The sequence below is a fragment of the Poecile atricapillus genome, chromosome 3, assembly GCF_030490865.1.
Source record: "Poecile atricapillus isolate bPoeAtr1 chromosome 3, bPoeAtr1.hap1, whole genome shotgun sequence".
Lineage (NCBI taxonomy): Eukaryota > Metazoa > Chordata > Aves > Passeriformes > Paridae > Poecile > Poecile atricapillus.
The window spans coordinates 87,796,340-87,824,245 of NC_081251.1; the positions used below are offsets into that span (position 1 = coordinate 87,796,340).

General features: G+C 36.4%; 1 protein-coding gene across 3 annotated transcripts in view; it reads right to left on the reverse strand.

Moving 5' to 3' along the window:
* BABAM2 (BRISC and BRCA1 A complex member 2) overlaps window positions 1-27,906 on the reverse strand; it is a 171,758-nt gene that overhangs the window by 138,576 nt on the left and 5,276 nt on the right. For all 3 annotated transcript variants that reach the window (XM_058836505.1, XM_058836503.1, XM_058836504.1), the window contains one exon: window positions 11,538-11,614. In XM_058836505.1, coding sequence (XP_058692488.1) covers window positions 11,538-11,614 — 77 coding nt within the window. The remainder of the gene's footprint in view (window positions 1-11,537; window positions 11,615-27,906) is intronic.

A 27,906-nucleotide genomic window follows, 5' to 3' on the forward strand; every position in this document is an offset into this window, starting at 1 on the left:
ATGTGGCAGTGCCAGGCACCGCTGCGGAGCTGCTGATACACCTCATCCATCGGCCCAGGATCTCTGCTCATCCCTGCTGTTCCAACCGACTGTTCCTCAGAGCCCTGCAGGAGCACCAGGATTGCCGGCCAAAGGGGGTTTGTGAAGCACAGCCTCTCCTCCATCCCTTTCCTGACTTGGCCGAGAAGGCTGCCATGGGGTCCCTGGTTCTGTTTTCTTGCTAATGCTGTAGTTATTATTGTTTGTTTGCCTTGTAGTACATACTGGTAAAGAACTGCTATTCCTATCCCCAGATCTCTGCCTGAGAACCTCTTGATTTCAAAATTATAATAATTCAAAGAGAAGAATTTTACATTTTTTCATTCCAAGGGAGGCTCCTGCCCTCCCTAGCAGACACCTGTCTTCCAAACCAGGACAGCCCTCCTTCCTACAGTACCATAGGTTTTTAGCTAAATGTAAACCCTAGTTTATTCTGCTACAATTAAACCTCACACAGGGTGGCTGACAATTTAATAGAGACGAAGTACAGAACAAAATGTTATTTCCACTTCATTGTTAAAAGTTAGAAAAGAGCAGTGATTTTTCTATCATCAGTGGCTTTCATTCTGAAAGTTAAAGACAACATCTTACTATTAAATATTTGACCTTAGAACAAATTTATTATGTATTTAAAAATGAAAAGAATATTCCCTCAGTAAAATCTTATTATATTAAGTCTCACTTCTGCCATTAATCCAGATGTTCAGCTAGTTCCTCAAACAAAAGAAAAAAACACTTCTTTTTGACCATATCAGTTATCTATACATGTCATCCCCAGTTTCTCCAACGTTCCTGCTCTGTGCTCCCCTCTTCCATACAGTCTCACTTATGTCTTGCTTAATTTACATACTAGAACAGAAAAGTTAACAACTTTGACTCTATAAGGTTTAGGCACCATTGAAAGCATTTACTCTATTTGCAGCTATAAGCATGAGCTATTTTCCTAAGTTACAGCAGCAAAAACACACAGTAACAAATCAGACTACATATTAAGAGAATCCATCCTAAAGCTGAGTTTTGCTCTTGTTAAATATCAAAGCCCAGAAAATTTAAAACTACAGTTAACAGTTTGCTTGGCAGGACTATGATGTGTAAATAAAAAATGTTTCATTACATTCAAATAAAAGGCATTTAAACAATCACAACAGCCAATGCAAATCTGGTTTTATTTCACATAAAATATTAAGACTAGCCTCTGCAGTAAGCTTACGTAATATAAGGTGTTAAATGTTTTGAATCACAAGTTAAGTTTACTTTGACCTACAAGAAATAGCCACTTTTATAACAAGTACTATATTTAATGCTTACATGATATTATCTGTGGTTCACCCTCTTCAAATATAACGGAGCTGGAGTAAATCAAAGTAAGACTAAGTTTGACTTTTAACCAATAAAGTCATATGCAAAATTAGTGTGCTTAGTTACCATTTTAACCTTGGAGGAAAAAAAACAATGAAAAAAATCAATATAGTCCTGCATTCTCTGCTCTTCTCACTCAAATGACACAAACACCCTTTTCCTTGTGTCTCCAGCACAAGTTTCTAGCTTTGCATATGTTTCAACTCTGTTTGTCCTTATTCCCTTGATGGAAGGCCAATTGTGTGGCACTCCACAGTACTACCGACTATTCCAGTGTAAGAGCAAGGCAAGCAAAACCTTCACACTCAGACCATACTTACCTCATTGCTGTAGATACATCAGCCAGTAATTACTCTGATGGAATTATATTTCCAATTATCAAAAAAAAATTTCTTTCTCTTCCTTTCTTTCTCCTGAGGCAAACAGTATTAAATGTTGAAACATTTTACTTCACAGAACTTCAAAAGAAAAGTTAATTTGCTCCTCACAGACAAAAAGATAGAAATATGAACACTTAAATTTATAATTTCTTTTAAAACCCACATGGGCTGTTCTTTTCTTATCTATCAAAATGCATAAGCAAATCTAACAGAGGAATAAGAATTGACTACAAGCAACACAGGTGTTTCCCAACAAGAAACTGAGAAATTTCTAAAACGTCTACAATCACTTCCCACTGGCCTATCCAGTTTTTCTTCTCCTAGTAACTTCATTTTTGCAGTATTTTTCTTCTTTTTTAAACCATACTATAAATTTGTAGTAGTGAAAAATGTTATAGTAGGGAGTACCACTGCATTAACATCCCTTTTTAATCAACAGCAGCAAAATTAGGAAGCAGCCCACCAGTTAACTTTCCAAACTCTACTTTTGAAAGGATATCTATATGCTTCAGTTTCTTCTGACACCAAGAATTTTTAAGTCAGCACTAAGTAAGTAGAATAAACGTGTGGCCACTGCAACCTAGAATAAGATCAATTTGAATGCAATTTGCTATGCAGTAGATCAACCCATTTGGTTTTCAAGAAATCCAAATGCAACTTGATCATGAAGTGCATCCATAGATAACAAGGCAATTGCTGAAGCAAGAGACCAAACTATGTGCAGAATCAGTTCTGGGAAAATACAGTAAGTGCTCTTGTTGAGTATTAAATAGGAAAATCCAGAATTATATTATTCATCAATTCAAAATTCTAACCTGTCTCTTCTAGTAGCCATGTGTCTTGGTTTGAAAGACAGGTGTCTGCTAGGGAAAACAGTGAATGGAAATGAAAAATGTAGTGAATTAAAATGAAAATTGTAGACCCCCCTCCCTCCGAATTATTATAATTTTGAAATCAAGGGGCTCTCAGGCAGAGATCTGGGGATAGGAATAACAGCTCTTTACTAATATTTATAACAAGGCAAACAACAAAACAGAGCCAGGGACCCTGTGACAGCTTTCTCGGCTGAGACAGGAAGGGATGGAGGAGAGGTTTTGCTTCACAAACCCCTTGGGACAGTCAGTCCCGGTGCTCCTGCAGGGCTCTGAGGAACACTCAGCTGGAACAGCAGGGATGAGCTGAGATCCTGGGCCGATGGATGAGATGTATCAGCAGCTCCGCAGAGGTGGATGGCACTGCCATGTCCAGGCAGGACAGGGGGTGCGAGGGGTCCACAGATGAAGAAGATGAAGAAGACAATGAAGATGATGATGATGAAGAAGAAGAAGAAGAAGATGAAGATGATGAAGAAGAAGATGAAGAAGACAAAGAAGACAAAAAAGACGAAGATGACAAAGAAAAAGACAACAAAGAAGAAGATGAAGAAGACAAAGGAGATGAAGAAGAAGCAGCAGCAGCTCCATCTGGGTTATGGCAAATTCCTTTCCTCAAGCAACAACAGCTCTGAGTGTGTCCTGCTCTGAAGCCGAAGAAGCCAGCAGCTACCCCCACCCTTCCTTTTACCTGCCCCCCTTCTCCCTGGCCCAGCCAAACTCTTTGTCTTCTCAAGCACCCAGTAAGTACCAGCAGTCAGGTTCCCCCAAACTAATGGGGAAAATTCTATAGGAGAAAAGGAATGAAAGGAAGGACACCTAACCCCCAACACCAGGAAAACTGCAGACAAGAACCATTGAAGAGTCTCTTCTGTAAACAAATACTTACTTAAACCAACCAGTTTTAATTGTCTTTACAGATACAAAAATAATCAGTTACTCACTACAACCTGCAACCAAGATACTAAGTCAGTCCAGTCAGCAGTATGAAAGATTTAAATTAACTAAATGCAGACCTGCCTGGAATACTTGTCACTGGATTCCACACTAAAGAATTTGCTCTGCAGGCTTTAAATCAAAAACAGTAATATAATACCTATAGAATCCTTTTCTAATTGGTTGACAAGAAAGATCAGTTCCTGAAATAACAGTAAAACTTGTTAAATACAGAACTACTACTACTGAAAAAAGATACATGAGTAATTCAGTTTTGCTGTGGTACTACTGCTGACAGGCTATTCTTCTCACAAGTAAAGGATGTTTTTGATCTTAATTACTGACTTGATGTGCGAATTGATATATCAGAAAAGGAAAGGCAGAAAAGTCAGCTTAAAGACTCAAAACCATCTCATAATGGAGGAATGGTTTGAAAAAAATTTATTGGATTGCATTAGAAAAAGACAAACCAACTTCTCAGCACCTCTGTGACACTCCAGAAGAAATTCTAGCTGCTCCATTGCATTCAAAGCTGTGAAAGACCAGTTCTCCATAAACTTGGTGCAGCTGATTAAACCAAATTGTTTAGTCTCATTTTAAATGACTCAGGGCACATTTATGACAGCTATGGCACATGGTTTTCAGAGACATCAGTGCCCTGTGGATCAGAAGCTGAAATGGCCAAGCAAGGTATTCCTTGGGTACCTCAGAGCTCAGACACCTATGATTAGGTTAGTGAATGAAGTCCCATTTTTCCAACAGAAGACAGAAATAGAAAGAATTTGCAGGATGTTAATTTCATTCTTGGACAAAGGGTTGCAGGTGTGGGTCCTTTTTTTTTCCCTTCAACTGACAAATGCAGCTGTAGGAGGAAAAAAAAAAAGAGCTGTAAGATTACAGAAAGTATGTTATTTTGTAAAGTGGGAAAACCTGCAAAAATGGAGTAGCATTAAGTAAACTGGATTCCAAGCTAAGCAAGAAGGCATCAGGATAAGCTCAGTAACTTGCAGTTCTGTAGCTGGGCAACTGCTTTCTCAGAAACCCTAGTTCTAGGAGAACAACAGATAATTCAAGATGGGATAAAATATTGGTAGAAATTAAAGCCAGGCAACTCTGGAGAAATTAAAACAGAGACACTGGGTAGTTGAGAAAAGGAAAGGTGAAGGCAAAGGATAAATAGATTCAAGCAAATGGATCTGAGACCATCACCAGTATGTGCAGCCCAAACAGGAGAAAAAAGGAGGAAAGAGCAATGTAACAAGGCACTACGGTAATACCACTGTGAAGACCTAAATGGAAAATTTTTTAAGCCTCTGTAAGTCCACACTTGTTCATAGATACTTCTACAGTCATTTCCCTTGATGAAGAAATATGCTGACTTAAAACTGAAAAATCTTCTGTAAATTACTTGCTCAAGAGAAGTCCAGAACGTAAGAAAAAGTGAACAAAGAACCCAAATAAGAGGAAAGTGATTATTTAAAAGGGGAAAAAATTGCTGTAAATTTTGTATTCAAAGAAGAAATATGTATAAGATTAGACTCTCTCTTTACACTCACATTAGGTACATTCATTAATAGGTTACTGAGGGAAAAAGATTAATTACTCCTGCCACGTAAAGCAAGACTCAGACAAACTTCAGAAAACATACTGCCTGGAAAAATCTTTGGTAAGTTGCATGACCCAGCAAAACAACATTTATCATACAGGTAAGAATAACACCTAAGTATAATCTGAATTACAGCAACCAGAAAGTCCTTCCCATAAGAGCCTCAACCAAAATACAGCCTGTGTAAAATAATCTAATGGTGCAAAAAACACTAACGCATGCATCACAGCAACATATTTATGAGAATCTTAAAACTTACAGTAACTTGAAAAATACTTCTTACAATTGTTTATTGGCACAATAAATAAGTGTTTAGCAAATAATTTGGCAAAGCAGCTTTTAAAGGGGCAATAAGGAGATTGGGCTGTTCTCTATATTTATCTTTTTGTTTGTTCTTAGTTACTTTCTTAAAATAGAAATCCACAGAAAGACTGGAATGAAATTACTGAAAGAGTTCCATCAAAGGAATAAAAATAAGAATTTTCGTACCATGTATTATGGGCAATATTCTTAGACTGGTTAGGCAGCAAGACTGATTTCCTCCTTTAAGGCCCATAACTAAAAAGAGTAAGCCTCTGCCAAACAAAAATCAGAAGCAAAAAAATTAAAAACTAAGTTTGAAATGAGACAAAGGAAATGTTCGTCAAGGTCAAGGAAATCAAAGTGGTGGCAGAGCTATAATCCACTGACATAAAAACAGTGAAAATCAGACAGAAGATGAAAATACTAGAATTCAAGAGGCCACAGAGAACAGTAGCACTGCAAGGGCAACACACTGTTTAATCACTGTGAAATTCCAGATGACAGCACTCAAGGTCAGAGAAGGAAGGAGGCATCAGTGCCTGAAAAAGAAAATGTGAAGAGCAAAAGCAAAAAAAAAAAAAAGTCAGATTCCTTAGCAAGTAGCAACAAAAGCTTGAGTGAAAAAGGAAAGCCAAGCCGAAGATATTCCAAGGTTTTTTGGAAAAAAATTGTAATTTGATTCTAAATGAATTATAAAGGCAATTGCAGCTTATATCTCTGCTTATTCTGACAATTTCTGCTGATATCTGCATTGATGTTTTATCACCTAAGACTGATTTATCTGCAAGAGTTACAGAACACTTCACCTCAAAATACACAAATATTTCCTCAGAAAGAATACTGAAGTTTTCTAAGCAGATACTCTGGTCCAGTTAGCAATAAAGGATGCCTCTGCATATCACACAAAGCAAGTTTTGTCCTGGAAACACAGATTGAACCTCTTACAGGGTATTACAGTCAGTCTTCCTGTAACTAAAACTCCAATTAAGAATTCTGAAAAACTCAGATACAGAGAAAAACATGGAGTTTAATACAACAACATTGAGTATTGGATGAACTAATAAAAACAATATGCCATCTCAGGTTTCAACTGACAGTCTAGCAAGACTAGGTTCAAGTTTTCTAAATACTCCCACCATGAAAACAAACCAAAAAAATTGTTTCCCTTACAGAGGAAAATACAGTAAAAGTGCCTCTCTGAAAGCATCGCTTGAAGTGTGATGGAAGACAATTACTATGACAAACTAATTTATCTTGAACACTGGCATAGTATTTTCTGCAGTATAAAATTGTGGGTATCTCCAAGTTCCCTGGCTGGAGTTGAGTAACTGTTCAGTGTAACATTCCAGCAGCTCTGCATACATGCAAAAGTAACATGAACATGACATCTTAAAAAAACCCAATTAAACAGCCAAACAAACCATTCTGAAGTCACATGTTTGCTCCTACCCAAGTTTACAAAGCAATTATTTTACACTACAGGTAGTTAGCCTTGCCTGCAAATACGTTGCTTCTTTTCAAGAAGCTGTGAATTCTCATCTTTTGGAAAACAGGACTGCATTGTGCAGTTACACTTTCCTAAAGCTGCACACCAACAGTTTCCAACACACTGTGATTGCTACAAGGGTGCCTGTGCAGTGGCAGCAGTTATGATTGATGGTACATGAAGACCTAATCTGTTGCAAAGAGGATGTAACACAAACCACAAAGGAACTATAAACTTCAGCCTGTATTTCGTACCACATCTGAAGCCCATTCACTGGAGACTCTGAACACTTTCAGCCAATCTTTTTATTCTGGCAGATTTCGCAACTTTCCTTTGCAGAAATATTCTGCCCTTGAAAGATAACATATCTAGCAACAGCCTACAACAAAGTATCTAAACATCTGCATTTAGACACCATGGCTGTCTTCCCCTGCCATCATTACAGATCTAAACATAAAATTATTAAAGCTTTCTTGAATCTGCTCACATCACTATTCCACATGCTGTGAGACTTAATGATTCACAGCATTTTCAAACACGTATTACTGAAATGTGGAGGATTATTATTACTTGAATTCACAGCTATTGTTAGAAATCTCTGAAAAAGATACACTTGTTTACACCGTTTTCGGTTTTCTTCGTTAAAATATATAACATGCTCTGTAGTTTTGGGGTTTTTTTTTGTTTAATTGTGCATGTGATATAAAAAATATAAGAACACTGGAGAAAAACCCCCCAGATTTCTTGATACTGAAATATAATGCATATTTCTAGGTACTTTAACTGGACTACAGTCATTCACTATATGAATATTAGTCTTATATAAAGGCATAGCCTTTATGCCTGTGCACTTGCATATGGACATTTTAGTCTATCCATTTTCCTTTACGAATTAGGAACAGCTTCAGCCTCTACTTGAAATAAGACATCTCTCAGAATGTACAAACATTGCCCTGTATAAGATGGTCCCACAGAAAATTATACCACTCTATAAAGCATGCCATCCTGTGAAACTTATTTTGACTTGATCATAGTCATCAAACAAGATTCAAGTGGAATCTACTACACATTGCAGAACATATCAAGACTCAACAGGCTCAGTTTATTATACATTTTAACAATTTTTAACATAAAAGTTCTACCTGGGAGGGCAGTTGGCTTCATACAATACAGCCATTACTTAGAAGACTTCTGAAGAAATGCAGAACCACTTCTTTTGTCTTAAAATAATCACTAGCTAGGATTAAATCTTCTGATTTTATTTTGTGAGTAAGAATAATTAGTAAGCCTCTTGTGCCATAATTTCATATGTTTAGAAAAGTCAAAATAGCCATTGTAGACTGATATATGAGCCTGGCTCTTCTCTTGAACACGAGTAAGCTTCCTGATTAACTTCTGGGAAAGACAACTTTCCTTAGAGGTGCCATATGAAGCTTTAACGTACTTCTAGAATATAAGGAGCTTAATTGTGCTGATTTCCATTCATAAAGTGCATGACATAATGTATAAAAATCAACCAAACAAAAACAAAACGCAGAAAGAACAGAATAAAATTCTTAGTACTTAAAATGTCTTGGAGAGCTACAACATGTGTATGATGCAGCCTAAAGGGACACTATGTAAGCATAGTGTTAATGTTTAAATGCTTACCATTTCTGTTAACACCATGTACCTGCTCCTCCAGACAGCATAGTTTCACAAACTCACAGCATAGCTAAGGCTGGTCAGCACCACTGGAGACTTATGATAGCCATAGCTCATCTATAACCTGCACAGACAATTTGGCTTAACAGGGATCATCTAAACTAGCCTAGATCCATGGACACCTCAGCCAATCCCTTTGAAGCATGGATGTACCCATATCATTGGCCAGTGAGTTGGGTGGACTTGAAACCCTTGACCAATCATGTCTGTAAGCATGGGAAATTTGAAAGCCCTATAAAAGGGAGCTGCCTGACAATACATGAAAACTTACTGCGTGAACCTCAGCATGTTCTTGTCACATTCCTGTCTCCACACTCAACATAACAGACTGCCTAGTCTAATCCCTCAGCTCAGAGTAGCGCAAACAGAGGAGATTGCTAAAGGGTCACATCCAGCTGGGTTCTGAATAGCCTCAAGGATGGAGATACAAACTACACTAGCTCTGAGCACAACCTGTTCCACTTTTTGACCACCCTTGCAAAATAATTGTTACTGTGTTTGAATGGAATTTTCTACATTTCAATTTGTGACTGTTTCCCTTTGGTGACTGCCACTGAGAAGAGCCAGGCTTCCTCATTTATCCCCATCAGGTATTCATAAACACTGGTAAGATTTGCCCTGAGCCTTCTTTTCTTAAGAAGCCCCAGCTATTTTGGCCTTTCCCCATACAACAAATCCTCCAGTTCTTGGTCATCTTTGTAGTATTTTGCTGTACTCCTTGCAATATGTCCATGTTGCTCTGGTAACAGACAGATCAGAACAGGATATAGTACTTTAGGCATGGCTTTACTAGACTTGCCCTAAAACTATAAATTTCAAGCTTTGAATTTTACTTTATTTGAAATTCTTCAACCTCTCTCATTTTTCAGTTGTTAGAGATAAAAACAACACAACTATTTTTCACCAGTTCAAGTGTTTAGAAAATGTTACCTTCTAAAAATATACAAAATCAAATTTTATTTTAAACCTTTGAAACAACAAACAAACTAAGACAAATAGAACACACACTAAGAGTGGGCAATGAACTAGCTGTCTACAGGTTCTCTAAGCATATAGATGATTTAGCAATACCACTAAATCAGAAAAATCAAACTCACATTTCTCTAATCTGGTCAATTGTTTAAAGATACCTAATAAAATAGCAGAATAACATCTTATTGGAGCTTAATAAAGAATTACTCCTAAAAGAGACAGAAAGAAACAACACAAAACATATATAACTTATAAATGAATCTAAAAACGGTCATGAGATTGCCTTAGACATAACATTTTATTAGAAATACCAGGGGGGGTAGGTTGCATAGGTTGTGACTTTTGGCTTTTAGAACTCATTTTTCAAAACTGTAGTCTCACAGAAGCCTTTAAACCTATCTTAATTATTACATATTCTTGACAGTTGTGTGTTCTTGGAACTGAAGGTTAAGAGAAAACAATAAACACATGTATCTCTGTCGTGGTTTTAAACCAGTAACTAAAAAATTACTTCTTTCCTGCTGTGAGATATGGATTAGAGCAAGAGCAAAACAGGCTTAGAACTTAAAAAGGAATAAAGAAAGTTTATTAACAAACTACAAGAATAAGAACACCAGAATAAACTTCCAGAAAACCCTTTTTATCCCCTACTACCCACCATTCCCTTGTTCACATGACAACAGAGACAAAAACTTTGGAACTTTGGTGGTTAAAACAGTCCCAATTCCTGCTACAGTCTTTTCATCAGTCTTTGTAGAGAAACAGAAGTCTTCTTCTTCTAATCTATGGAGTTTCTCACAAGAAAACTATTTCTGTTATAGTTTTCTATTTCCCTGATGTCAGCTGCCCAGAAATCCTGTCATCAGAGCTCACTCCTCCCATCTCACATCACTCTGAGGTGTGTATGGGCCAATGAGTCTAGGAATGTCATTTTAAGGATGAGTTATTCAAAGGCAAAAGTCTTCTTCATCTGTCTCTGTGAGATCCACTGGAAAACAGTTCTCTCATTGCTCCCCAAGGCTTCAAATTTTCACTTCACTCTGTTCCAGCACTTCACTGTATCACAATTACTCTAATTTTTACTCAAAATCTACACTTTGAACACTCTATTCCTCCCTATATACTCTGTCATGAATTAAAGGAGTTTTTTCAAGACCTTATTGTCCATCTCCATAGCTTTAACAGAAAAATATTTCAGCTTATAAAGCATCTCCTTATTCTCTACCTTTTCTGAAGCTTCTTTACTGTCTCTGATAGTTTATAAAGTCTCTTTACATCTTGATTACTCTCTTTTTCTCTCTGTGGATAAAAGGATTAATCTGCAAGTCTCATCTGGGTAATGAAAAGGTTAAAATCTTGCCCAGGCTTGTAGATAGTTCTGTGATCTCTGCCGGAGCAGGAGCTGGAGCTGTCTGCGATAGAAGATTCTTCATGGCTGCTCTGGAGAGCGTGGTCGCTGTCTCAGCCTGCCGCAGGTCCAGAGTTTTTTTCCTTTCTTTACTCAGCAGTCTCTGGTGAATTTCATCACGGCAAAAACTGCAGCCGAGCCAGGGACCGGCCTGGCCCGGCCAGAGCCCGGGGTAAAGCCCTGCAGGCCCCCATCTCCCGGGCCGGGAGCCACTGGGCCCAGCCCAGCCCCCGCCCAGGCCGCATAGCCGGGAAGGGAACTGCTGTCAATTCTTAGAAATGACTGATAATTGGTCAGGAAGAAAGACTCCCATCAGTCACCAGCGGTTTCATCTTCCCTAGCTCCCAAAGCTATCTTAAAGGTAAAGTCACCCCATGACAATCTCAAAACTCATGAAGTTAGACACACTGGAAAATTAGCGAGACACAGATCACTGAAAGAAAAGATGCAGCTGCAAGATTTTTGAACTTACATTTGAGTGTTTCTCCCGCATAAGGGATATGTAGCTTAAAACGATCACAGCTGGGTCCTGGGGTCAATGATGTACAGCTAAAAGTGAAGACAAGAGAAGAAAGAACATGCTAAGCAGTTACAGATGTTAGCCAACAGTAACATTATTCTACAGGATACAAATGACTAATAGTAAAGATATTGTGACTACTAGAAATACTCATCCATATGATTCTGACAAAGAAAAAAAAGTGGGAAAGATGCAGGAGGTCCATTTTCTTTTGAGCAGCAGTTCTCACAATAGCATAAATGTTAGGGTTTCTGCCAACTCTCTCCCATTTTATAAAGAAAACATACATGCAAAATGCTCTGGTTTGAATGTGTAATCAGAATGCGATCAATCAGTCAGTGAAAGCCATCAAGTTCTCTGCTTTGTATACAATTTTGCAAGTCACAACTCTGTATATCACAGTAGCATGGTTACCTGCTCTCTTATCACTGCCACCCATGTAACTGGAATCAATCTTCATTTTAAGCCACCAACAGTTATTAATTTTTTACCTATTATAACATTAATGTTTTCCCTTGTGGAAAAGTCTCTCAGTAGGGTTCAAGAGGGCAAGTTTCAGAATCAGCTATCAGAGGATGTAACAACTAAGCATGTATGTTTTCGGTATGTGACTCTCCTGTTTATCTGGAGCACAGGAACAGCAGCCAGGCCTCATGGTTGCAAGTGACCATTTCATGAACAGAAAAGTCACTGGAAAACTGTTTAATGCCTAGGCCAGACATGATCAACTTCTTCATAGCTTTTAAGTCATAGACCAAATTTCGCAAATAAAAAATCTCAAGATCTCAGCTACAAAAGGAGAAACAGGGACACACATTGTTTCACTGGCAGGAATGGTCTCTGCTATGGGCTGCTGGGTATATGATGAATCCCAGGAGCAAAAATACTGGAAGTCCTTAGAAGTTCATTGCTTTATGTTTCTAGGGATCCTGATAACCCTGAATCTTCTCGCCAGTCTAATATTATTGAGAATTGTTCATAGGCCCAGCACAATTGCTGCAAGCCAAAAATCAAAGTCATACTACTCAACTCCAGGAAAAACACTGAATGGTAAGGCAGATGAAGACAAAATAACTTGCCTAAACTTATATATCCTATCACTGGTAGAGCTCCAACACATGACACTGACAAAATATTGAAACAAAACCCACATTTACTGGGCTATAACACAGCCAAAAGCAGCAAGATAGGTAGGCCAGAAAACTGTCAAAAATTCTGATCCTACCTTGTCAGAAGCAACATCATAACTCCTGCAGCTCTGTCACACTGCAGGAGAGGCATCAGGGCAAATGGAACAATCTTAATTCTCACTCACATATTCAAAACAGTTCAGAGAACCATTTCTCCCTGGTGCTGGCTCTACAGTCTCTTTTCCTCTTTCAACTTGCAACTTATGAAAACCATATACACTAATTTCAGACTATTTATATTCAGTGAGCTACATTTACTACAGTCAAATTTGTACCTGCATGTATCTTCCTCAAAAAGAAGCAACCATAAAACTATGGATTAATTAGCTAAAATTTCCCACAAAAATACTAGAAAACATAAGCAAACTACTTGTGTGCAGCTAGAATCTAAGACAGATACAATTAAGATCCACATGCAGTTAACAGCCTACACTGATTGAGCAAGAATACACCATATTTTTTCAGTATTGCTACAGAAATTAGAAATTTCAAAAGGAAGAAATACATGTCCTATCTTTGCCTTAGAAAGCTTTTTGCAACATCTGGTCAGAGCACCATGAGAAGAAATCTAGAAAGATAAAATTTAGCTATAAATTATCTACTATCAGGTAGGTGCAGACTTGAATGGAAAGCAAGTTTCAAAAAAAGATTAGTTCACATCTTGCTTCATCCAGGATGAATGCCCTGACTTGGTTTTCTTCTGCTGGAATAATACTTCATGTTTTATAGAAAGATTAATGCTGGAAAAAAAAGAATGCTTTGTGAAACCTGCTGATGATGCAAATGTGAAAGGGAATAAAGCATGTCAGAGAATAGGAGCAAAGTTGAAATATTTTTTGATTTAATGGTTGTACTACTTATTTTTAAATTTCATCTAGGTAGGGCTTATCTAAGAAAATCTTATATTAAGAGTTTAAGAAAGGTTAAGGTTAACCTTTCTTAAGGTTAAGAAACTGTAACTTAAGAATAGGGAGCATCACCAGTCTCACTGGGAGTAAAATCACTTTAAGAATACAAAAGATTGGACCCCTAGTGCAACAGAAACAAGAGAATATAATTATTTTCCAAATTGCACTTTTTTCATAGGTGAGAACAGCAAAATGGGAGTGCCCACTGTTAGGGTGTTTTAATGGCTGTGGATGAATTTAACAGCTATATGGACATTACTAGCTACTTCCAAATAATTTCTCTGGCTTACAACAAGTAGAAGGCAAATTATAGGAAGCATACAAAAAAAAAAAAAAAAGGCAATATAAAAACCCTGCAACATCACTTAATATTTAATGAAAATTTCTTTCAAAGTATCACAGGTCGCAGTCTGAGATATTTCTGAAACACCATCAAAATTACACTGCTGTTAGCTTTTCAACAGACACAAAAATTTCTGATCTTGCAAATACCCTACAATATTTTCTTTTAGCACAATGGGCCATTTGGAAATAACTTAGGGAAAGTATAATATTCTTTAACATTAAAATAAAAGCCTTATTTAATGGTGAATGTCCCTAAAAGCAATACTAAGTACTCTTCCTATATTATTATACTGCACTAGAGATGTTTTTTATTTTATTCATCTAGAAATTACAGAAAGTGACAGTATTATCTTTTTTCCCCCAAAATTGTTCTGACTGGGCTGCACAAGAGACTTCAATAACTGCAATAGGCCGAGCAACCGAACAGAAATATATGCATACATTTGAAAGGAGGCAGTTTCTCTTTAGAATAAAAAAGATGCTCTTTTGCTCTTTAGCAAAAGAACAAAACTCCTAAGGCAAACCAAAACTTTGGTACATGTAGGAGTCTATGCGTGACCTTATTTCAACAGAAGGCCCCCAGTAATGGCCTGGCTATCGACATTATCTCCGGCTTGAATTTCCTTCACAGAGAACCTCTTAAAACTGTATATATATAATTGACTCTGAAACATGACCTCTGTCTTCTCCAAAATGTAAGTTTTTTGTTTTTTGGAAATGTGATCCTTTCCCTTATTGTGGTACACACAATTGTAACACTTGAAGAGGAATTACTTGTAACAAAGTTTTTTAAAGATTACTGGTTGTCCCTTCTTTACAGGGAATTAACACACAGAACAATAATACCTGGTGTTAGAAATTAGTATCATAAACTGACTCTATCTCTTGATATATGGGTGTGCTATCTCCTTCTGTATTAATGCAAAAATATTACACTGGTTTGCATTTATTAATCTAAGTAATCAGTATTTTACACAAGAAAGCCACTGAAGCAGGAATTAATGCTCTGATGCTCAGACCAGCAATATGTCTTAGTCTTCAAAAGATGATTAATGCTACTACCACAAGATTTCCCACAATGCTTTACTTACCAAAATATCAAAGAATCACCATCTTGAAAAGTTTCCAGGACCAAGGATATCACTAAGTGTTTTGCTTAAAATCATATTGTCCTATTCAAAGAGGCTGTGCTGAGACTTATGGTTGGAAATTAGTAAGTGGAACTGAGTATACAGCAACCACAGCTGAATATAGCATGTTCCCTTTTACAGCAGATTTTTAGCTAAGTACCTTGAGCAGATACAGCAGATTAAACTCAAACTGAGATACATTACATCCTTATGAAGTAATTATTCCAAGTAGGCGACAAGTAGAACATTCCTTTGTTGAGTGCTTGATGCACCTTACAGATTGTGTGTGACTACTGGGGAAAGGTTTCTTTCACAGTTAATACAACACACATAAACTAAGCCCATTCTTATTCAAAGTCACTTATAGCACCTGATGCTTAGTTATAAGTGTTCAGAATTCTTTATCAGTACTAAAAGGAAACATAAAATATTATCCAAATAAAACAACAACAATTATAGTAAAATACAAACCAGGAAAGTCACTCAGTTCTGCTGCTTGGAATAAGGCATAGAACAATAGGTATATTTTTCTGCAAAATTGATCCTTTTTCCAAGAGTATCCTAAAAGCCTTTAAGAATGCAGTTCTACTTGAGTTGAACAGCAAGATTTCCTCTTATACCAGTGTATTTGTGATTATTTTGTTGACTTCACACTTCTTCTGTTTTGTTTAAGATAAAAAAAACACCCTATTTTGATATTTTACAGGATTGAAGCCACAATGATATGGAAGATTCTGATAACCCTAGATTTCAACACCATCTTCTCATCAACTAGTTTTCTAAAACTATCACTTGAAAGCATTCCTAAGAGAAGCAGCTTTAAATTATTTGGGCTCTGGTAAGATCTTATCCAAAATTATGTTCTGTGACAACTGAAGGGATTGCAGTGGAACAAAAGCACAAGTGTTTATCACCTTAATCATGAAAGTTAAGAGATGGATGGTTATTCTATCCAAAGACTTAAAAAAACCCACAAAAACCTAAACCCACCACTTTATATCCCAAAATTCCAGTCAGAGGCTTGTTTTTCATGCCACTCCTAAAACCTCCTGCTTAGAACCATATAAAACCATAGCAAACATTCAGAATTGCCAACAGAGGTCCAACAGCTCTACAGGAAAATGAGTAATCTCCTTTTCATATCTTTTTTTTTTTTAATTTGTAGTATAGGTGTAAGCCTAAATAGTCACGTCATTATCTGATGACTATCATATTTACTGATTAAAAAGTATGCAATGCATTTAGTCATTCTTCCTTCATGGATCACAGAGAAGTTTTGCTGCCTTCACTAGGAGAAGACAAATTGTCCATGAATTTTACTGTACAATAGCAAAGTCAAATTAGACAAGGAATTTTAGCCTCTATAATTTCAGGAACTTAATACTGCTACTGCCTAACCTGAATAGTCAGATGCAAAAGCTTCTTTAATCTCATGATGCTTAGGGTGCTACACTCACTGTTCTTGAGGATAAGCACTTCCTTGGAAAACAGATCTTTGCGGCTGGGTCTGGGTGTCTCTCTGACCCCCCAGCTCTGCCAGCACCAATCCTGGATAGATGTCTTGAGAAGGAGCTGCTGACCGGGGAGTTCCAGGCAGTTTCCAGCCAGGGATAACCCTTAGGACCATGGCCTGAGGCTTCACGTGATCAGCTCTTTTAGAAGTGATTTCTGCTCTTGTGATCAGCTCAGATCAGCCCAGCCAGCTCCATTCAGAAGTTCCATTCAGGGGTTACCCTAGCCACACGTAGACAAGAGACAGAAGACCATGTGGTGTTCCATGGGAGTTCTTTAATGCAGGCTTCAGCGAAGGGGGGCAGTGATTATCTACCACTGAACTGGGCAAAAGCCGGGGTTTTTATAGGGAAGAGGAGAATTGGGAAAAGGACCAATGGTCTGAGATGGGGATAAGATGACCAATAGTTAACAGGGAGATAACATGGGGTCCCGAAGCAGGAAGGGGTCCACAGCTTAGTCACCATGACTAGGCAGTTTTATCTTATCTTAGGGAGTAGATCCCCAGGGAGGAGACCTGTGAGAGGACTGGGCTTTCTCTACAACAGGCAGCTGTTTTTTGTTCTTGCGTAAAAGCCAAGAAAGCTTCACACTGCGTTAGAGACACCTCGATGGAGAACACAGCTAAAAACCAACACATACACACAAATAATAAGCAACACCGCAAAGTCAGTTCTGACCACTGGCTATACTCCCAACCCCTCCCACCATACCTAGGTCATGCTTCCAACTGTTACAATATATGTCTTACAAAGATACTGTTACAGGAAAAGGAGATCAAGTTACTTTCATAATACAAGAGGCTAAGAATGAATATTATTTTAGGAGTGACAAGACAAAGTTCAATCAGAGTTCCAGAAGCTGAAGGTTTTGCCAGCAAGTCAAATACAGTTCAGAGGCAAAGACAGGTTGATTGTTTGTTACCTATAAGAGGCAACAAACTCAAAATTCCACCCAAAACTCTTATGTGGCATTTGCTAAGAAAAGCACTTCAGTGTTCAAATACAGTAGAACAGCCTTTGTCAATGCCTTCAGATTTTTATTTCCTCCAGTTTTTGTAGATGTAAATCTGCTCCAGTGTACCTTGAAGACACAGTATTTAATCCCATTTAATTAAGAATTAATTGCAGAACTCACAACAGATGGGTATGCCATGTACAGAGGCATTAAGAATAATTAAAGTGTGGAGGGTGGAGGTGAATAAAAGAAAGACCAGCAGGATCAGGAAACAGAAAAATGGTGAAAATCACATTTTAGAGCATTGACACTAATGATACAACCCTGTATCAGGTGGTAGCTCCCTGCAGCATTGCACAAAGCTTTACAAGCTCCTACATGGTATTTATAGTATTGAGCAGCTGCTCCTGAAAACAAACTGATCCATCCAAAATTCTGTCAGTCAGGCAAAATTTGAAATTGGAGAGATGGTCTAGTCAACCAACTTCCACCTTCAGTTTCCCTTCTTTATATAGACATACGTATTACACATAATAGAGAGAGAGAGAGGGACTTGCTCTTAAAAGACACACACCATTGCTTTTGGGAAATTAAAGCACATTAACATTTAATCACTGCTTAAATGCCTCTCTTAATTAAAATACTAAAATCCAAAAGTCAACTGATAATTATTCAAAAAACTTCCCAGTAGTTAAACCCACTGTTTTCAGAAAACTCATTTGTACCCCAACTGGTTTCTTCAAACTTAGTATAACATTAAACTATAGACAAAGACTACTTCTGGCATTGCAATAAAGTTGTTTTTGAACCCTGATAGTATAGGTGATATTCTATAACTGCAACAGCATTTCAAGCTACAGTTATCATCTGGGAAATTCTAAAGTGTTTCCAGATATGTCAACTATATCCTCAATATAACCTTCATCTGCTGTAAATGTTGATCGTCCTATACATATGTTTATGTTTTTTTGTAAGAAGCTCATCACACTAACTGGAATTTTTAGAAAACCATGAGATGTGAGGCAGGACATATATACTAGAAAAACAACCCCTCAGTTCCCTTCTGCACTGGTAGGCAGATTTGCATTTTTTAAACATAAAGTTCAAATAACTATTTAAAATCAATTCAGCTGCCAGCAACCTGCTTTCACTAGAAACACTATACAAAAGTATCTTACGCCTGTCTTAGTAAAACTAATACAGCATTTGAATATTAACAGAAAATGTAGATTTTTATTTTTTTTTAAATGAGTGAAGGTTTGCCAAAGCAGATGTTGCAGGTGGTGAGAGCTCTGGGATTCTAGAACTACAAATCTAATTCAGAGCTGCCTGCGACTTGTGGCAGGAGTTCTGCAGTCACCAAAACACAGCTGCCTCTGCTGGACGGAGATGTCCAGCCCAACCCCTCTGAGGGAAATAGAGGAAGCACACCTATATATAAATATCGAAATGATCTCAGAGAACTTCTACATAAAATTGAAACACACACAAACTTCACATGACTCTGTTTGTTTTTTTTTAGCACCAAACTCCCTGTTTATTTAGCCTAGTAAAGCTAGGTTTAGAACAGCTCTTTTCCAGTCACTGCAGCAGGACAGGTTGGAAGGTGCTACCACAAAAAAGAAACTTGAAGTACATCTTCTTCTTACACATCTACTGTACTTGTAGGTGAACTTGAAAGAAAAGCTCTGAAACAATCTCAAAACTTTCCATTCATAAAATCTCTGTAGTTTACGGTGCAAAATCATTATTACTGGGTCTCAGGGAGCTAACGATGATACTAATCAAGAAAAATAATTAAGCATTGACAAAGTTTTCAACAAAACATATTTTACAAACATGCCTTAGAAATGTTGATAATCAAACTGATTTCCTTTGTAAGCAAGATCTTTTATACTCTGGTAATTGCATGTAATTCTTTTTAAAGACTACACATTGCACACACATGCCTCAGAAGAATGAAATAGAAGCAGAAAACGGAAATTTTAATGAGGGAATGATCAAAAATTGAACAGAAATAAAGACAATCATGATGGGACAACACTAATAATATATACTCTAGTATAGTATGTTTAGGTAAATAAACTAGTGAACTCACAGTATCATAAACTGTCACATGTTCGCACAAGGAAAAGGCATTCCTTCATTATACTGTAATACCAGCTGTACTCCAAATTCTTGGAACTCATAAGAAAATTTTTAGCAAAGAGTATGAGGGAGTGGCAGATGCATCCTTTGGATTTACTTCATCTCCCTCCCCTCCTGACAGATTCAAACCATGTTTCAGATTTTCACAGCTGCCATTCAATTATCTATTACTTTGCAATGAGTTACAATCTAATAATGTGTCACATGTTTTATTTCTTCTGTTCACTAAAGTGAACTCCATTTCTGGAGAAAGAAAAATAGAATCAGACAGGGAATATTTTTACTTTTAGATTACTCTAAAAGAGAACCATTCATCATCAAGAATGAAATTACAGTCAACCACCTGGAGTTTCATATCTTTTCAGTGCTCACAGAGAAAGCATACTCATACAGAAAACCACAAAAGCTGAGCTATCATAAACATCAGCTTTAATAAGCCACGTAGCATTGCTCACAATATTGGCTGTAGTAGCCATAAAGACTCTCAATCCATTTTTTAAGTAATTTATTTCATTTTATTGAAAAATGCAGTGAACTGGTAGCAGGGAAATACCTCAAGGACTAAAATCATAGTCCACGTTTATATATTTTCCCCCTTTAACAAACTAAATAAACAGTAAATGGGTCACACCCCTGCCCGGGATGTGGGGGATGGGACTACATGATCTTTAAGGTCACTTCCAACACAAACCATTCTATGACTCCATGGATATTAGGAGTGATTGCATGTCTTTTGCATTTCCCCTTCAAAGTTTTCTTCTATTTGCAGAGTTTAAGATCTTCTTGGTCACAGACGTCTATATTAATTGATTTCCTAATTTATAGATTCTCAGGAGAAATTTATGTTAATACAGCAATTAATTCAGTTCTTTGGATATGAAAGTTAGATCAAGCAAGGATCACCACATTTAGGACATAAATCCATAGTTTGCAGTCACACGCATATTCAAAAGGGCAACTTCAGATTAAGTATATTTATATAAAATATTACAAGACTGGAGACACAGCAGTCTTGTAATATTAACAATGATACTGTTATTATATTTATATAATATATTGTATATTATATATATAACACAGTAATAGTAACAATAATAACACAGCAGACACAAAGCCTATGGAAAGATAACACCTAAATAAAAGTATCAGTAGTTCTCCTATTTCTAGCATTATTTTAGATTAATTATAACAATAAAGATATGCAGTAGTCTAAAAAGATCAAAAGGAAAAGGAAATTCATAGGTAAAATTACAACAGATCACTCCATGGAACTGCACTTGCAGAAAGCAAGCCCCACATTACTGCATGTTACATTTTATCCAGAAGTCTTGCGCTATAACCCTTCAGCTCACCTTTTTCTTTCTCTAGCTTCTCATTCTCACATTAATTCTCACAGTTCACAGCCACCTCAGCAGTTCTAATACTATTTTCAAGATTACACCATAAAGCATAAAGCATTATTCTCCCCATGGTCCCATCTAACTATCCCTGAAGAAAGGAGTTCCATGTACATTTTTCTTGACAACAGTCAAAAAAATCCTCTTCTTCCCCACAGATGCTTGTCCTTGCCCTTCCCATCCAGCTACCTGTTTTCTCCCAGCATCATACTAGGAGTTAGGCTCATCTCTTATCAGCCTCACAGGCACAGAAACCATGTAGGACCTCCTGCAATGCCAAGACTATTTATGAGCCACCTTTAGATCCCAGTGAAAAGAGGGTCCACTCTACCATAAGTTTTTTTAAGCCTGAGTCCTCAGCCCACCACAGATACCTTGACCTGTCTTTATGCCACTTCCAGCACCTCCCCTACACCCGTAAGTTCTCCCCCTTTCTGCCTAATACAATTCTACCTTATAATACCTTCTACCTAATACAATTGAATTTTGCCTATGTGCAACAGGTTAAAACTAAAACAATGAAAGTCATGTTTATGGAAGACACTACACCACTAGAAATCTCCTAAGAAATTATTCCTTCTAAGTGTCCTCATTGTCTGTTTGCAGTTGGCCTGAAACCGTATCATTTTCATAGGGTTTAAGTTAAGGCTTATGATCAACACTTACGGCAGCCTGGAACACAGGATAGATAATTGTCATCTGTTAGTTTGAAAATTCTCATTTTTGGCTGAAACCAATATTCTAGAGGAAGGAGTAGAAAAGAAATAAAATAAATTTGGAGACATTTTGAAAGGTCAGTGGTAGCCCTAACTATAAACAAAACCAATCTAATTAGGTTTTTCTAGTGAAAAAAAAACCCTGACCATCCAAAACAGAGCAACCATTACTATGTCATATTTTTGGTTTAAAGATATTATTTCAGTGATGCACACATTTCAGTCATGCACAGGAATCTGGTGTTGGGTTTTTTAGGCAATGGAAGTTTAGAAGGCTTTATATTCAGCTTTTCTTTTGTCTCTTTCCCATAATGAAATTCTGCAGTTTCCCCTAATTAACTCAGTTTTATCACTAGAATTCTTTAACTGTACAATAATAAAAATTTTCAGTGCTAGTGGTCTAATTTTATTCTTTCAGTCATATATCACAGATTACAGAGAAAAGAACCTGTGGCCAACACTGGAGTGGTTTGACTCAGACACAAATTCCCTTCTCTCAGGAAAGACAAACAAGCATGTTCCCTTTTATTGACTTTTACTTTTCTATGGATTAATTAGAAGGCTTACTTTTACCTCATGGACTGAACTTACTATCTTCAATAAAAACATCAAGAGCAAACTGAACTATGTTAGTTTATACATACAGCTCTAAGTATTCTTTTGACATGCTCACTTTCAGTTAGAGAACAGCTGCTTCAAAGAATATCTACACTGGGCAGTGCAATACCAGGTAAATGCCTAAGATTGAAAATAAAGAAACAGACTAAAAATAATGATATATTATTATTATTATATATAATTATATATTAATTAATTATTACATTTCATTATTAATTCTTACTTTGCACTAGAACACTGCTAGAGAATGATCTTTAACACTGTTGCATACTGGTCTGTCAGGACAAAACATCTGATTATCTCCTATGCTTTTAAAGCTCCTAATCTCATCAGACAATGTCTGCAACAAAAAGGCTAAAACAAAAATCCGTGATATTTTGCTTCAGCTTCATCTCAACTGTACATTACCTTTTTAATGTTATGCCACGTGTACATGCATGCATATGAGAGAATCAGGCATACAAGAAATAACTACGTGTGTAACACTGGAAGAATTTATTGACCACCTATCCAGGAAAGTATTCTTCTCTACTTAGGAGAAGCAAAAAAAAAAAGTGAGCTGTTCTCAGCTTCTGGTGAAATGCAACATGCATCCAAGACACATGGCATGCTAGAGATCTGTTCAGTTCATATTAAACAAATGCAAGGATTTGGAAGTGAATAAATTGGACTGGATACCAATTATTACATTTTAGCTGTCTTTATAGCAAAAAAAAAAAGTCCTAGGAACTTTATTTCCTGTAGTGATGCAGAATGCAAAGAAATGAGAGACATCTGTTACAACAGTAAGACCTGGGCACAGACCTGCACTAACACAAGCCCCATTTTCAAGAAGCATTCAATGAACTCCCAAGATATGGATAGCAAAACCACATTTAAAAACTTTGTTAAGGTACACCTTTCCAACAGCATTTGGCACACTATCCGTACTACCTCATGTGATGCTTTCTTTACACAGAAAAGAAACAGTTGTATCAAACAGTTCCTTCTCATTTTTTTTAAATTACAAAAGGGATAATCATTTCATTTACCTTCTTTAAGATCAAACAAGAGGAAGCTACATACTGTCAAAAACACCACCAAAGACATATTGTGCAGTATTTAAACTGAAAAAATCTCAGGAAAATGTATATAGTCTTTTAAATGAGAGTCCAGGTTACTGCAATTCTTTAGTGCTACCTTTACTTTTTAAAATAATTTATTTCCTCATAGCACTTGAAACTGACAAACACATGCTCTTTTATTCTGAATAACTTCAAGCACATTATTTAAAACTGGTGTAAAAAGAATGCCAAACATTATGGAGAATATTTACAAAACTATTGCCAAATGTATACTCTGCACTTTGACCTTCTACCAGACAGACATTTTGCGTTTTTTCATCATTCAGAAACAAATGTAGGAGAGTGCAACCTTGGAGACAGTCAAATCTTTTTTAACCATCAAGAAAAACTGCTGTTCCAAGTTCCAAGTGCTGCTCCACAGCAACATCTCTATCAAACTATCCCATAAGACCTTCAGCCTTTTACATTTTACTTGAAAGATAACAAACTGCTAGTAGTAAGATTCTTTGCACTGGAGAACTAGATTTGTCATCAGGAACTGGAATGAAACAACTTACTTTGTGAAAAGGTAAGAGTTTATGACTTATCCAATATAGGATTATGAGTAAAGGACCCATAAGACCACAATTCTAGAAACTGCCACATGCCTTCTAGTACACATTTTACACAAAACATAGCTATTTTCAAAAACAGCTTTTCATAGTACTTGTGTTCAGAAGTCAGATTCATTCAAATTTATACATAAACAAGACATACACATGTTAAAAAAATTACCGACACACACCAATGTGAATGATGGATATGAACCTTCCTCAAGTAACTAAAGTAGGATCTTTCATTTTAAATTAATCAAAAGCAAAAGATCAAGCAAAAGTTTTAAATAACTGCTACAGTATTGTAATAGCATTTCACAGCTAAAATCAACATTATTTCACAAATTATGCACATAAGAATGCATATTTACTTTAAAAAGAGATATGCTCAGAAAAAAGGGAAATATTGAAGCATATTACAGTCTACTTGGTAACAGAAAAAAAGTAAATCATCACTGCTTCCTAGGAAGCATGGCAATAAAGTTATAAATATCTTAGTACAGCTTGATAATAAACTTTTACGTTGAAATTTACTCCAGAAATAGATACATTCTTTTGACCACATCATAGAGGTTTCTTTCAGGAACATAACTACGTGTAACATAGCTCAGTAACAAGCACAGAGGCAGAAATCATTAGTGAATAATACAAGTGAAAAGAACAAAATACTAACATGTTTTGCTACAAACCACTCACATAAAAATTCCACAATTAATCTTCTCATAAATATGGAATAAATACAACCATGAAAGTACGAAATTTAAATTTTTTTTATGAGTGGATATCTAAAAAAAGAGAATATATGCAGCTTTATATCACTGCATTAATTTTGAAATTTTGCCTGGTGGAACAGATCAAAGTAATTTAAAAAACAAAATCAAGTTCGTTGAGCAAGAAGAATAGGGTTGCAGCATAATTTGAAGCTCAAGCATGGGCCCTGAAAAACACCTGTAGGGGAAAAAAAGATTTCTCAAAGGCAATGACCAGCACAACTGTGTCTTTCACTCCTGTAACACACCATAGGAAAAGCAGCAGTCTCCTAAATAACTACATTACACTACAATTAAACACCCTTCATATAGGAAAATATCCTCTATTTCTAAATCTACATAATCACTTTTCCCTATTCCACATCTTTCCCATGAATACATGTGTAAACGCTAAGAAAAATTCCTCAGCCACAATTCAGTTGGTTATGAGCAGATTTTAATATCTACTTAAGATGGGTCAGTATTTCAAAGAGACTCTAGTAGAGATTAACTGCATGACACAATAAATGGCATTGACTCAAGTGGCAGAAGTATTTTCTTTGGGTCTAGAACAAAGTAATACACTATGCAAGAGTTAAAAATGCTTTCATCCACTTTGTCGTCTTGAAGAATGTCTTTTATTAATGCAACACAGATGCCTGCCAGGTTTTTCTTATCACCAGAAACAATGCTGCTTAAGGTCCTATATTTCAGACGTGACCTTACACTCCAGTTCTACTTTTATTCACTGTGGGGGTCTATTTACAAGAAAACTTGGCCACCTAACCCTTTGTTAGTATTTCTGTTGAAGAGTTTCTTTTCTGTTATACCATATTACTGAGCTCCATTTGGGGTTCTGCATCATCAGAGGCCATATAAATTCTATAAATAGTACTTGGTCCTGAATATCCTAATCATAGATGTAAATACATGTGTCTTAAAAGACTGGTACTGTCTAATAAGTCTGTAAAACACAAAGACATTATGAAACTGTAACATATTATTATAAAACATTTACATACTCAAAGACTGTAAAACAATAGGATTTCCTTACTATGACATATTTCCCTCCCACACTTGAAAGCAAAGCAAATTAACATATCACCACACTTCATACATCTAACATCAGCTCTTTAATACCATTTATAAAACACAACAAAAGTTGTCAATCTCAGCCGTAAGTCAGAATAAGTGCAAAACAAGTTCCTTACTAAAACTATCTGACATATGGATTGACTTTTCAAATAATTAAAGGCTTAATATGCTTGCCATTTACAAAGCAAAATCAACTAATGTGATAGGCTAAAATCTGGTAGTTAATCTTCTACTGGAGAAACAGAACGGAAATACTTTCCACTTCTGAGAATGTCAAAACCAAGGCTCTGAGTGGGCAAGGCTCTGTAAGTACTACTTTATTCAGTATGTTACCATCATTCCTTGTTAACCACAGCTCCTGTTTCTAAAACCTAAAAAATGAGAATGGATGGATCTTCAGTTTGAACATTTTATTTTGCTATACATTGTAAAGCACTGGGTCATTAGGGAAGGGGTGTAACAACAGTAATTCCTAATCAAACAGTAACCATGTGGTATGTGACAATGGAGCAACCATACAGTTCCTCCCCAGAAGCTTACAGATGCTTTTGTTTTCAAAATTAATAGCTATTGAAGTGATTATGCTAAATACTATAAGATTTTAAAGGCTACAGTAAAATTGTATTTATTTATTATTAAAAATCTTCCACATAACACACTAGTTAAAGCAGAAAATATCTGCATGTTCTATAATAAACTCAAGCTAGGCTAGGGTTTTAACAGCCTAGACTAGCATGTGTACAACCCTCATCATGTGTCAATGTACAATCATTATTCAAAAGCGAAGTTTCTGAACTGATAGTACTCCCAAGTGGTCATATTCATTTGCGAACAAGAACTGCTCTTTATCTAATTTCAAACATTTAATCTAGCACATTTAATCTAAACCTGCTTGGTTACACTTTCTTAGTTTAAAGCCTGATTTCAACCCATTGAAACTGAAGGGAGTTTTGCAATAGATATCCTGAACTTCATCCCCGTTTCTCTAAAAACAGTTCTCATTTTCTTCCCATTTATGGCCGACTTCAGCGGCCACACAGTTCAGTTTCTTCATGTTGATATCAGCTACATTTGCCTCTTCTGATTATTTTGTCTGCATTATTTTGTTTCCTTTTAAAAAAGTGTAATGAAAGTATACAGGGGTTTGGATCATCTCGTGATGCAATGACAGTGGAGGAGAGTAGGCCAATTACCTTCAATTCATTCTTGAACTCTCAAAGCCCTATAAAGTTTTCCTCTACAGTCAGTATGCAGCAACAAATCTAAATCTATTGACAAGGCTGTGGGTTGGGGAATTTGTTATTTATCAGCTGACATGAGACTCTGAGAAACAGTCTGTGGAGTGTCAAAGAACTCTTGTATCAAAGGTTAAGGACCACTGAACTACATCCTAAGTTATGGAAGGAACAACTCTGTAATACTGATTCATCCACCATATGGTAAGTAATTTTGCACTATTTACCAGTTCAGCAACAGCATAAAACACTAAATCATTTACAAATATTTACATCTTTTTTTGTATCATTTACAATGTGGAAATATAAGGAATTTTGTATTTCCACATTGACACATGAATTCAAAATTTCCTGCTATAAATAGCCAAAAATTTATTTGTAGCAAACAAAAATCTTTCCTAAAAACACATGCATTAAATTTACATTTCAAAGAAATTTCAAGCAATTGTTAATTATTCTGTTTACAGCAATGGTTTTAAGAAACTAGTTGTACCAAAAAAAGAGAAAACCTTCAAAATAACTCTGAAATAAATGAAGAATCTTGATTATCATGACTGCATTTCCTAAAAACCTCAAACTAAAACAAAGACTCAACATAAAGAATGGGGTTTATGCTTATATTCCAGAACAGGGAAGAAAGTATTTCTAACACGTGCATTGAGGT